The 14,010-nt window shown below is 37.6% G+C and overlaps 1 protein-coding gene across 1 annotated transcript; it reads right to left on the reverse strand.

Moving 5' to 3' along the window:
• Positions 1–10,132: 10,132 nt before the first annotated feature.
• Positions 10,133–13,586, reverse strand: LOC141600974 (uncharacterized). Its single transcript, XM_074421235.1, has 3 exons — positions 11,871–13,586; positions 11,130–11,557; positions 10,133–10,706 (listed from the first exon to the last, which is right to left on the reverse strand). The coding sequence occupies exons 1-3, from the start codon at positions 13,584–13,586 to the stop codon at positions 10,133–10,135; spliced, it is 2,718 nt and encodes a 905-aa protein (XP_074277336.1).
• Between the last annotated feature and the right edge of the window lie 424 nt (positions 13,587–14,010).

Consider the following 14,010-nt stretch of genomic DNA (forward strand, 5'->3'; position numbering starts at 1 on the left):
TTGTTATTGATATTGTTGTATCTTATCTCGGTACTGACCTTGTGTGGTTGTCTTGTTTGTTTATGTGTCTGCCGTGATCCCTTATGGTGAGAAGTCTGTCTTAGCAGGTGTTGATATGGTTGATAGCTGGAGTTCGGGCAGGGATGAGTCTTCACGAGTTTTGATAGTTATAGCTAGTAGTCTTTGAGTTGTATCTTTATATCATCAGTTGGTTTTAAATCACTTGTAAAGTAACATAATAGTTCTTTTATCGACATTTGATTATTACTTCCTCGGGTAACCGAGATGGTAACGCCCTTATATGCTAAGGAAGGCCTAGTTAAGGCTCCTCTGAATATGGGGGTGTTACACTCATAGCCTCTTGGAACGTTTTAGGATCGTCCTCAATGTTTAAAATAATAGGCACAATGTTCATGACCTTGTCTCTACTTCCTTCAACTAGGAACATTTTAGACTTTGATGTGATAAAGTCTGGACTAAAATCCTTTTCCCTTCTTCTTCTTTGGCTCTTTCTTGGCTCTATTGATTCTGACATGTTTTTCCTTTTATTATTATTCTTGTCATTATTTACATGTTCAGAGTTAGTTTCTGTTATTGATTGTTCATCACGTACTGGATCTTTGATGAACTTACTCTCAAAGAAGTCAACATGAATTGATTCAATGATCACATTCGTTTCTAAGTCTAAAACACGGTAGGCTTTAGAGTTTTCTGCATAACCCACAAATACACCTCGTTTACCTTTCGGTCCCAACTTTTGCTTATGTGGACCGGTGATTTTATAATATGCTATGCATCCCCAAACTCTAAAATAGTTTAGATTTGGCTTTCGTTAATACCAAAATTCGTAAGGAGACTTATGAGTCTTCTTTGTTGGAATTCTATTTCCCACATGACAAGCTAGCCGTCTTAAGGGCTTCTCCCCAAAGAGAACTAGGCAATCCAGCATTCAACAATAATGAATTAACCATGTCAATATAGGTTCTATTCTTTCTTTCAGCCACCCCGTTCTGTTGAGGGCTATATGGGGCAGTCCTTTTATGTATAAGACCATTGTCTTCACAAAATATGTCAAATATAGTTGGAAAGTATTCACCGCCTCTATCACTACGAATGATTTTAATCCTTTTGTTTTTCTGATTTTCTACCAGAGATTTAAATTCTCTAAACTTGTCAAATGCTTCATCTTTAGTTTTTATAAGATATACATACGTAAAACGAGAATGATCATCGATAAAGGTAATAAAATAACTTTTTCCACCTCTAGATAACACCCCATTAAATTCACAAATATCAGTATGTATTAAGTCCAAGATTTCAGAACTTCTTTCGACTTTAGCAAAAGGTTTCTTTGTCATTTTTGCTTAAACACAAATTTCACATTTTCCCGGAAAAGCTCCACAACAAGCAATATAACCATGTTTAGACATATATTTTAACATACAAAAATTAATGTGTGCTAGCCTAGAATGCCAAATAGAAGGAGAGTACTCAACCGCATAAGCAATCACATTATTTATTTCATTAATACTTAGTTTGAACATCCCATCACAAGAATATCCTTTGCCTATGTACATGCCATTCTTAGTAATAATAAGCTTGTCTGATTCTAATACTATCTTGAAGCCTTTCTTACAAAGTAAGTTGGCTGATACAAGATTCTTTCGTAATTCCAGAACATGAAATACATTAATTAATGTTAACTGCTTTCTCGAAGTAAAGTTCATTTCCACTGTTCCTTTTCCTTGCACTTTTGCTGTCACATGATTTCCCATTAACACTTCTTCTGATTCCTTCATTGGTTCATAGGTTTTGAACATGCTTTTGTTGTTACAAATATGGATTGTGGCACCAGAATCAAGCCACCAATCTGTTGAAATAGTAACAGCCGCCATATGAAGTTCATTTATCATACCAATCTGCATTTCCGACACCATTGCAACCAGTTCGTGTATCTCAGTTTCAACCATATTTGCATTATTTGTGCCAGAATTAGAAGGTTTCTTTGAACCATTCATTCTAAACCTGCACTTAGCCCACAAATGGCCACTCTTTCCACAATGAAAGCATGCTCTTTCATCTTGTTCCTTCTGATATGGTTTCTTTTTAAACACAATACTTTTGTTTTCATTTTCAAATGATTCAGACCTTTCTTTTTGTAGCCCTCAGCAACATGATTCACTTTAGAACTCAGATATATAGAATCTCTAACACGATTTTCAGCCTCAATTTGCAAATGAGTCTGAAATTGTTCTATGGTTGTGTTTTCTGATGAATGCAGAAACTTTTTTCTGAAATCATTCCAAGAAGGGGGAAGTTTTGCCAATATCGCTCCAATTTGGAGTGCATCAGGAATTTTAATTTCAAGTTCACTTAGTCGAGAAACCAAAATTTGAAGTTCATGAATTTGATCCATTATTGTGGATTTATCATCGGTTATAAAGAATTCAAAATATTTCATGGCTAAAAATTTGTCAGTACCTCTTTTTTCATTCTTATACTTTATCTCTAATGCAGTCCAGATTTCTTTCGGAGAACTCAGGTTGCGATATAAATCATACAAACGGTCCGTCAGCGAATTTAGAATATACCCACGACACACCAATTCATCCTCTTTTCTCTTATTACGTTCCTTCTTTAAATCTTCAGAATCATTAGGCTTGGGATCGGGAATACTAGCAAGGTCTGGTTCAAGGACATATAATATCTTGAGAGCAGTAAGTAAGAACACCATACGATCTTTCCATCGAGTATAATTTGTTCCATCAAAGCCGGCCAATTTCGAATCTGAATGAATTTGGCCACTTTGAATTTGCGCCTTCACAGTAGCAGCGAATTCCTTTTTCATAGTGAAAAATAAATTCCTTACGATTGTTAGTGCAATTATCAGCGAAACAGAATTTTGCAGTAAGGTGTTATTTATACTTTCCGTAAGGAATTTATGCCCCCACTATAATGGGCATATCCTTCGGGATACAATACTGCGACAATAAGACTTTATATGTATTTTCCGAGATTGATGATTTGTTAGAGTAATTGCCAAAAGTGATTTGCAGGGGAGTGTTGTATTTATAGCATGGAAAAAGACCTTATTCTGAAAAGTCACGTTGTTTGGCCAACAAGCATGTCTCAAATACAAAGAATTTTTTTGAAGTAACTGCTTCTATTTTTATCACAAAACAGAAGGAATCCAAAGTGGGTTTAACCTCATTCACCCAATACCTCATTTCCAAAATATAAACACACTATTCTTTCAAAGTGGAACAAACCACAATTCACAAACTCAATTTATTCCAACAGTACATACACAGACTGCACAAGAATGAGCCTTTCTGCATAAAATAATTTTTTTTCTCCTAAGCTTCTTATTTTGGCAATAATCTTCTCAAGCAAACCCCTAGTCCTCCTTGTTTAATTTAGGCCCTGTTCTTTTGGACTTAAAGTCACTTAATTTAAGTTAACTTCAGATCCTGTAAGTTCAATTCAGTTCAGTTCAGATCCTATAAGTTCATTTCATATCCTTTAAGTTCAGTTCGGTTCAGATCCTATAGTTTCAATTCAGTTCAGATCCTATAAGTTCAGTTCAGTTCAGATCCTATAAGTTCAGTTCAGATCCTATACGTCACTTAATTTAAGTTCAGTTCAGATCCTATAAGTTCAGTTCAGTTCAGTTCAAATCCTATAAGTTCAGTTCAGGTCCTATAAGTTCAGTTAAGTTCAGATCCTATAAGTTCATTCAATTCAGTTCAAATCTTAATAAGTTCAGTTCAGTACAGATCCTATAAATTTCAGTCCAAAAGAACAAGGTCTTAGTAGTCTTGATAGGAATCCCTAAATATACTTGAAAGAAAGGTAATTGACCTCCTACAAAAACAAAAAATGCTTAGAATTTCAGTTTTAGTAACCTCCTTCACTCTATCAAGTAAGCATTTAATTTTTCAGGACTCAAGTAAAGGCATGGAATGGAGTATTAGAAAATGTATAGAAGACTTTTAACAACAAAAAAATTAACTGACTATCCCCTTTATTGAAGAGCTGAATTTCATAGCTCCATACATAGGATGAAACTTAAACCCTTTGGTTTTTTTTTAAATAAGAAGACAAAACAATTATGTAAACGAGAGGTTGGTTGAAAATATTTACTATGTGTAATAATGCACATTTTTTTTTAATTTGGTAAATAGTTGCTAAAATGCTCATTAAATTTTTATGATACTCCATAAATAAATCAATGGCCTTACAAAAATCTATAAAATGTAATAAAATAGTACTCCCTCCTATTCTAGATAAGTGTCCCATTGTAGAGATGACACGAGAATTAAGGAAATGAGTTAAATAATGTAAAGTATTGTCGTAGGGTGAGGTAATTGGAGAGAGGGAAGGTATTGTGGGGTATTATTGTAAGTGAAGTTATTAAAATAAGTATTGTTTTGGGTTGAGGTGGGGTATTGTTGTGGGGTTGAAGTGATTAAAATAAGTGTTGAGTTTATCGATCCGGTACTTAAGAGGGGGAGGGGGTGAATTAAGTACCCTTTTAAAAATTAAAGCGAAATTAAAGCAAAAGGTCGTTCACGAATTTCCTTCTGAAACAATACACAGGCTAATTGAACAGTCTCGGTGACTGTTCAAAACAATCAGAGTTGTGTTGTATTGTACGTTTGAGTAAATACGTGAATCAAAAAGGAAAAACAAATAAAATCAAAGGCAAACGAAATAAAAGAAAGCAAGAGACACACGATTTTTAACGTGGTTCGACCTACTCTCTAAAGGTCTACGTCCACCCTCTCTCTTATTATTATTTCCTTTATAACCAAACTCGATTACAAAGAAAACCCCCACGATCAACCCGATCGTGCAACTCGAATACAACCCCGTACCCCAAAAGCACTCTCTCACAAAAGAAAGATTACAACTCGCTTTGTCTCCTTATATGGTTCAACAATTTAGAACGATGGAGAACAAAAATAGTCCTATGAATATGAGAACTTAAGCACACGCGAATGGTACACAGGACACGAAAAAGATATTTTGCAAATTGATTTTTCCAAGAAAGACACGTAAAGAATTCTTTGCAAAACAAAAGCTTTTAGTGCAATATGATATGCTCTCAATTTCGGTGAAACATCCAGAATGATTTGCTGAAAATTATTTAGGGGAAAAGTTTGGTAACCAACCCTATATTTTTGGTAAAGAGATAAAATAAAATCTTTTTAGAATAAAATATTCCACAAGATAATTTGACTTGCTTTCCAAGATAAATCTTTCAACTAGTTTTCAAAAGATAATTCTTTTTTCAAAACAACCAGAAGATTCTCAAAAATATCTTAGACAAATTTTGATCAAAAAATATTTTATTCAAAAATGCTTCTTTACCAAATAAAATCCATTACGTGTTCTTCATTCAGTGTCATGCACCATTCAGAGTTCGAACAGTCTGCAGAACTGTTCAGAACATATGATGAGCTTAAGAACCACATCCTTACAACAATACTAGACAACGACGGACACAGCAGCTTCCAATCCGCTTTGATGAATGAAGTCCAAACCTGCAACATTAAAGCTCTTTGCCAAAATAATGAATGAGAAGGAACAAAGTATTGGGTACTTGTCATCATCAAGAATCATAGCTCAACAAATTCCCCCTTTGATGATGGCAAGTTCCTAAAAAATTTCCCCCTGAACAAAAGCATAAAAACATTTGACAGTACAAGACAAAGTAGAATTAGAGAACATTCACAGGAAAAGCATAAAGAGATTAGAGAGATCAGTCTAACATAAGCCATAAACCATAAGTCTAGAAAAGCATAAAGAGATCCTCACACATAGAGCAAGGTCTAATACTAAGCAACTAGTAGTGCAATAAGTCCCTACATCTTTCCCCCTCTTGACATCATCAAAAGGAGAAACAGGCGCAAAAAGTAATGACAAAATAACCACAGTCAGAGATACCTAGCGCAGCTACCGGACACAGTCCAAAGACATCATCATAATAAGTACAGACCATCTAAGAGAGTATCAAAATGTATCCAGCAAGAAAACATGACAAAAGAGACAGGTCAGGGTAAAAGGTTAGCAAGGCAAGGCTAGGTGTCAAGCAAGGCTAGGACCCGGTCAATTTTGGAGTGAAGAGAGGCATTTCCAGATTCTAAGTTTGCGACCCGAGTATCAAGAGCCGCAAGACCACTATCAACCGAATCTGAGTGACTAACCACAGCCTCCGTGAGATTGTTCACCCGAGAATTGAGCACCTCAATGCCCCCTGTACCAGCACTGTTGATATCGACATCATCAGGATGTCCTCCAAGACTGACCAAATGACCCCCAACTTCTTCCAGCTGCATCTGTCTCAATAACCCATCACGCATTTCATCACGCATAGCAAGCCCAAAACTCTTATCCGTCAAGAGACCTAGTTCTTGAAACACATAAGATAGCCACATCCCATAAGGCAGAGGATGAACTTCTTCCGACCCTTGAACCATTTCCGCAATAGACCGAATATGATGAAACATGATATTGGGAAGACTCAATGGAAGTTGTTTAAACAAATGATATAAAATCAAGAGATCAGCAAGCAAGCAACTACCACGGGTGTCTTTACGCGGAGTTATAGTTCGACGGACACAATTAAACATGAACTTTTGTTCAGCAGTAAGGGTTCGTGGCAAGATATTGATACGGGCATCAGATGTGACAGTATTGTCAAAGAACTGTAAGACTTCCAATTTACTAGCATAAGACAACCCAGGCTAAGTATTTTTATCGACCTGACCAAAACCTGCAATAAGCACTTGAAACATATCGGCAAGGTCCTGAGGGTGAAGAACTAAAGTGTGACCATTTATCTTGGCCGTGAGCATGTTACAGGTCGTATTAACAGTGACGGTCTGATAAAATTGAATAAGTTCCGGAACATAGAGAGGACATGTCATACCGAAAAGTGGAACCCAGTTCTGGATCTCGAGAGCGGCAAGAAAAAATCCAACTGATTCCTTTTCCACAAGCCACGAAGTAGGATAGTATCGACCCGACATGAGCGGATACTCAAGCAACCGATGTCCACGACGCAGTTTCTTCATCATCTAACCCCAAAGCATCAATAATACGCAGAACCCGGTTGCGATTTAAGGTCGAGTAAACCGGTACTGTATTGCTCGTACTTGGGGCACCTTCCTCGGCATTGTCAGACGGGTCCGAATCACAACCCCGTTTCCGCTTCAAATTTTTCTTTACCCCCGCAACTTTACCAGCAGAGAAAACTCGAACTTTCTCCAATCGCTTATTATACGCCTTTTCCCAACTCGGCATGGACTCCTTGGAGTTCGTGTTTAAAGGGCGTTTAGAAGCAGACGCCTTCCCTTTAGCCAAACCAACAAGAGTTTCCAAGCTTGTATGGAGATCATCAACCCAAGTGTCCTCGGATTCCGCCTCATCATCTTCAACAATCGGGACCTTGGGTTGAACATCCCCTTTTCTTGCTTTTCTAATCAAAACGCCTTTCCCCTTTTTATTGGGTGGAGAAGATGCAAGCAAAGGTTCCTCGGTAACATCATCGACGGCGGCCGGAATTAGGTCCCCAGATTTGGTTGCATGTGGTTTCTTGGACCGGGTATTGACCGAAGTCGTCAACAAGCTAGGTTTAGATTTAGGATTGGTGATTTTGTGGTGGTTTTGGGAGAGATAACGGGTGAGATGGTTGTTTCCGGTGAAGTTTCGGGTTCGGGTTCGGTTTCTTTGTGTCGGGTTTTGGATCGGGTGGTAGTGGGAGATGGAACAACGGGTTTGGGAACGGCCTTTTCAATGGCGGCCGTGAGCTTGGGTTTGGTGGGTTTTTTCGGCATTGTTAGAACTTGAAGAGGGTGGGTGTGTTTGGTTGATGGTAGGTGGGGTAATAATTGTGAGGGGTTTTATGTGGATGAGGATGGTTGTAATTTATGAGGAGAGGGTTAATTGGCTAGGTTTACTAAGGAGACGGCGGGAAGGTTCTAGAGGGGTAGGAGTTTTGTCTTAGGTGGGATGTTATTTTTGATTGGGAATCTATTTTTGCCATAAGACTTGCATGAATACGAACAATAACATCTCAAAAATAAATCAACTTATTACTAGTCTAGATGAAAACACCAACTAGAGTAAGCAGACTGCACTAAGTTCAATAACTGTAAGACACATTGTCAAAACAAAACGCCTGAGTCTCAATTCTAGTCAATCATTTAGGGGATCAATTTAAGGACAATAGAGACTATGAGCTACTATTCAAGAGACCCAATTCTAATCGGATTTTCTCAAATTGTTCTCTAGCCAAAGGTTTAGTGAAAATATCCGACAACTGATCTTCTGTTTTACAAAATTTTAAGCTTATGTTCCCTTTTTCCACATTATCGCGAAGAAAATGATGACGAATGTCAATATGTTTTGTCTTGGAGTGCTGGACGGGATTTTTAGAAATATTAATTGCGCTAGTGTTATCACAAAGAATAGGAACACAATTAATGATCATACCGTAATCCCCCAGCTGTTGTCTTACCCATAGTATTTGAGCACAACATTGAGCAGCAACAACATATTCACTCTCAGCAGTAGATAGAGCAACCGTATTTTGTTTCTTGGAAGCCCAAGAGATAAGACACGGTCCTACAAAGGTGGCAATACCAGATGTACTTTTTCTTTCAATGAGCAACTGCATAGTCCGCATCCGAATACCCCGTGAGAGTGAAATTGCAATCCATAGGATACCATAAATATAAGTCCTGAGTTCCAATCAAATATCGAAGAATGCGCTTTACAAATTTGTTAGGTGTGATTCTTTGGGATTTGATTGAAACCGGCACACAAACATACACTATAAAGAATATCCAGGACGACTAGTTTGTGAGATATAAAAGTGAGCCTATCATATCTCGATACACCTTTTCATCTACACTTTTACCTTTTTCGTCTCTGTCAAGTTTGAGTGTAGAACACATAGGTGTAGGAAATGGATTAGCTGTAGTCATACCAAATTTCTTTAGCATCTCCTTGATGTATTTTCTTTGATGGATCATTATGCCATGTGTGGTTTGCTTTATCTGAAGACCCAAAAAGAATCCTAGCTCGCCCATCATGCTCATCTCGAACTCCGATTGCATAAGATTGGAAAAATATGCACATAAAACATCATTAGTTGCTCCAAAAATGATATCATCTACATAAATTTGAACAACTAATAAGTCCTCTTTCACCGGTTTTAGAAATAGTGTTTTGTCAACTGAACCTCTTTGAAAGCCATTTTCAATAAGGAACTTTGATAGTCTATCATACCAAGACCTAGGTGCTTTTTTAAGACCATAAAGTGTCTTATCTAATTTATAAACATGATTAGGAAAATTACTATCTAAAAAACCGGGAGGTTGTTCAACATACACTTCCTCTTGCAAATAGCCATTAAGAAACGCGGTCTTAACAACCATTTGAAAGAGTTTGATACCCATATGAGCGGCAAAAGCAATAAGGAGACGAATGGCTTCAAGTCTCGCCACTGGTGCAAAGGTTTCATCGTAATCAATCCCCTCCTGTTGATTGTATCCTTGCACTACAAGTCTAGCCTTGTTTCTCATAATCACGCCTGCATCATCCAATTTGTTTCGAAATACCCATTTCGTTCCTATGACGGAATGATCTCTTGGACGTGGTTCCAAGTGCCACACCTTGCTTCGTTCAAATTGGTTAAGCTCCTCCTGCATAGCAATAACCCAATCAGGATCAGTTAAAGCATCATTAATGTTAGAGGGTTCTAATTCTGATAAGAATGAATAATGGGCACAAAAATTTCTTAAAGAAGATCTAGTTTTGACTCCCTCATGAATGTCAGTCAAAATGTTATCCATTGGATGTGAACTTTGATGCTTCCAACGTCGAGGAACAAATGTTTCTGTTTCTGGTGTAGATTGAACAGTACTGGGTTCTGTTTGATTACGCTCGAAATTCGTATCAAGACCGAACGATCTTTGGATTCCGTTCGATTACGCTCAACATCCGTATTTGTCTTTCTTGACGTATTTGAGCTATTTGAGGCCTGATTTGTCTTATTAGACCGTGCGTTGTCTGTTCGAGACGCCTGAACTTGGTGATTTTTCAGATCTGGGACGGTTCGTGTTCATTCATTTTCCCCTGAATTCGTGGACTGTTCTGCACCTGTTCCTTCCAACGACGAGGGATACTCCTCTAGCTCAGGTGGATCATCTCTTATAAATCCAATCTCAAAGTCATCATCGTCCTGCAATTCAGCGTTAAGCACATTAGTCTCATCAAAAATTACATGTACACTTTCCTCAAAACACATAGTTCTTTTATTGTAAACTTTATAGGCCTTGCTTTCGTTTGAGTATCCAATGAAAACCGCCTCATCGCTTCTTGGATCAAATTTACCCAAATTATTTTTGCCATTGTTGTGAACATAACATTTTGATCCAAAGCAGCGGAAATGTGAAATGTTTGGCTTTCGCCCATATAGAAGCTCATAAGGTGTTTTCTTATGGATAGATCTAATAGCAACACGATTACGAATATAACAAGCTGTGTTCACAGCTTCGGCCCAAAAGTTTCTAGGTAGCTCGCTACAAAGTAACATGGATCTTGTCATATCCTCCAAAGTTCTATTCATTCTTTCCACTACACCATTTTGTTGTGGTGTTCTAGGAGCAGAAAAGTTATGATCAATGCCATGTTCCCTGCAAAAAGATATAAACGAATCATTCTAAAATTCTCTTCCATGATCGGTTCTAATGGAGATCAATTTGTGACCAAGTTTGTTTTGGAGTTTCTTAATCAAAACTTGGAATTCTTCAAAAGTTTCACTTTTAGCATGCAAAAATAAAGTCCAAACAAACCGTGAATAATCGTCCACTAGAACACATACATAAAGACTTCCATCTCGGCTTCTAATCCTCATCGGACCACACAAATCCATGTGAATGAGTTCTAGAGGCTTGGTGGTGCTAACAACCCTTTTAGATTTAAAAGAACTTCAGACATGTTTGCATCGAGCACAAACATCACAAACTCCATCAATTTCAAACTTCATAGAAGGTAGACCTTCCACTAAATTGAGTTTGTAAAGTTTGTTTAGAGATGAAAAGCCAACATGTCCAAACCTCTTATGCCATAAATTAGGATCGTTTTGCAATGCCGACAAACATTTAATGGTTTCCCTAGGAATGCTTCCTAAATCAGCCACATAAATGTTATTGACTCTCTTACCTTGAAGAACAATTTCATTCGTACTTTCTTTGATTACATAACAAAGGTTTGCATGAAATTCAACTTTATTTCCTTTGTCACATAATTGAGAAATACTAATCAAATTGTGTTTGAGACCCTTTACAAGCAGCACATCATCAATGGAATGTGAAAGAGACTTACCGACTTTACCAATACCAATTACTTCACCTTTTTTGTTGTCTCCAAATGTCACATTTCCACCGTCGTAGGCCGATAATGAGAGGAATTGGTTTCTATTACCTGTCATGTGTCGTGAACATCCGCTATCAAGATACCAACGGCTGCCTCCTCTCATATGGCCCTGCAAAAGAGAATTAGTTAGATGATTTAGGAACCCAAACAAGTTTGGGTCCCTTCTTATGATAATGAAGTATCTAAAACATCTTTTCTAATCCACATTTTGTTAACAACTCGTATGTTTCGATCCAAATGACCTAAGCGTTTTTTACACGCATTAAATACGTGACCTGTGTGTCCACAAAATTTGCAGATAGTGTATTCAGGTAGACCCACGTACTTAGGCTTGCGAAAATCTCTCTCGATGGGTTTAGATCTTTTAATCTCAACAAGATCTTGGCGTCGATCTGAATTGAACAATCGGGAGGAGTGTTTACTTTCTGTTCGGGGATCCAGACAAGACGATATTGAGAACCGCCTGTCTCGAAATCAGAACGTGAGTCATAGCCTAATCCAAGTTTATTGTTGTTCTTAGATTGATTGACTAGAAAATCTAGGACGGTAGTACTACCTTCCCATTTAGCAACTACATTTCTTGCATTACTTAAATCAGTTTCAAGATTGTTGACAACTACGAGCAAATTTTTATTCTTAGCAAGAAGAGAATTATAGTCGTTATTAAGTCTATCAAACTTAGAACAAATTTCAGAGTAAGAGGTTGAACTAGTAATATGCAATTTTTTAATCTCATCTAGTTCATTTGTTAAGACGTGGATTTTGTTAACAAGAGTCTCATTTTCAGCAGTGAGATCTGATTGAACAGTCTGATCGACTGTTTGTTTCTGTATATTCTTCAGATTTCGTCTTAACTCTATATTCTCCTCCACAATACTTTCAATTTCAGATTGTATAGCCTCAAGACGCTTGTTTTGTTCATAACTTGTATCCAAAGTCTCATCAAGCAATCTTACAATTTTTTCTTTAGACAAAGACCTAATCCTAATTTTGAGATTCGAGAGATTTACCTCATCTTCGGATTCGCTATCCGATGCATCAGAGTGAGCCATGAGACACCTTAGGGAGTCGTCATCCCTTCTTCGTTGAGATCTAGGCTTGTATGTAGATCGTAGGCAGAATTTCTCTTCTTTCTCGTTTTCAGAAGGTTCCTCGTCCTCTGAGTCGGACTCACCCCATACAACAGCTATCATTGCACGTTTGTACTCCTGCTTAGACTTTTCACGCTTATCCTTAGCTTTTTCTTCTTCCCATTTAGGGCAATTTCGGATCTGATGATCCCGTTCACCGCATTTGAAACATTCCATTCTAGAAGTAGAACGAGATGAGGAAGATGAGGAAACAGATTTCTTTGGTTTATAACTTTCGAACTTTCCTTGATTTTGCTTTCTAATTATTTTGGCAATTCTTTTAGACAGCAAGGCAACTTCCTCCTCAAGATCATTTTCATTATCACTTGAGACGGCATTCAAGGCCTGACCCTTAGCTTTGGGTTTCTCTTCGGCATCATTGTCAAGTGTTATTTCGTGTGCCATAAGAGATCCCATTAGAGCTTCATAGGTAAGAGTGGCTAAGTCTCTACACTCTTCAATGGCCGTGACTTTTTGTCGCCATTTCCTGGTAAGACTTCTTAAAATTTTACGGACAATGTCCTCAGTTTCAAATTGTCTACCAAGATTTGAAAGTTCGTTAGTTATACTTGAAAAACGTGAAGACATGCTTTTTATGGGTTCATCCTCGTGCATTCTAAAGTTTTCATATTGTTGCATTAAGAGATCAATACGTTGTTTCTTTACTTGCACGGTCCCCTCATAGGTTAGTGATAAACTATCCCAAATTTGTTTGGCCGTTTTACATCCTGCAATCCGACTAGTTTCTGATTCGCCAATTCCGGATTGCAGGAGTGATATGGCCCTAGCATTCTTCTCCGCCTTTTTGTAATCATCGGATGTGTAGTCCTTGGGCGCTTTTGCACTAGACACACCATTAGCATGGGTGGTAGTGATAGCAAAAGGACCATTTTCGATGATTACCCAACATTCGTAATCTGTTCCTTGTATGAAGTGCATCATACGATTTTTCCACCAGCCATAGTCCGTGCCATCAAAGACAGGACATTTGACAGATTTGGAATTCATGATAAAATAAAGTACAAACTAATAAACTCAAAAAGGATCAAACTCTTTGCTGTAAGGCAATCAAGAGCACGAGGCTCTGATACCAATTGTTGAGTTTATCGATCCGGTACTTAAGAGGGGGAGGGGGTGAATTAAGTACCCTTTTAAAAATTAAAGCGAAATTAAAGCAAAAGGTCGTTCACGAATTTCCTTCTGAAACAATACACAGGCTAATTGAACAGTCTCGGTGACTGTTCAAAACAATCAGAGTTGTGCTGTATTGTACGTTTGAGTAAATACGTGAATCAAAAAGGAAAAACAAATAAAATCAAAGGCAAACGAAATAAAAGAAAGCAAGAGACACACGATTTTTAACGTGGTTCGACCTACTCTCTAAAGGTCTACGTCCACCCTCTCTCTTATTATTATTTCCTTTATAACCAAA

The sequence above is a fragment of the Silene latifolia genome, chromosome 9, assembly GCF_048544455.1.
Source record: "Silene latifolia isolate original U9 population chromosome 9, ASM4854445v1, whole genome shotgun sequence".
Taxonomy (NCBI): Eukaryota; Viridiplantae; Streptophyta; class Magnoliopsida; order Caryophyllales; family Caryophyllaceae; genus Silene; species Silene latifolia.

What these genes read in the sequence shown, in the direction of transcription:
- LOC141600974 (XM_074421235.1), bottom strand. Translation starts at nt 13,586, where the DNA reads ATGAATTCCAAATCTGTCAAATGTCCTGTCTTTGATGGCACGGACTAT. An exon ending in TCTGGATCCCCGAACAGAAA is followed by an intron (nt 11,558 to 11,870) that starts GTAAACACTCCT and finishes TCTCTTTTGCAG; the next exon opens with GGCCATATGAGAGGAGGCAG. An exon ending in CCTAATTTATGGCATAAGAG is followed by an intron (nt 10,707 to 11,129) that starts GTTTGGACATGT and finishes ATCTTTTTGCAG; the next exon opens with GGAACATGGCATTGATCATA.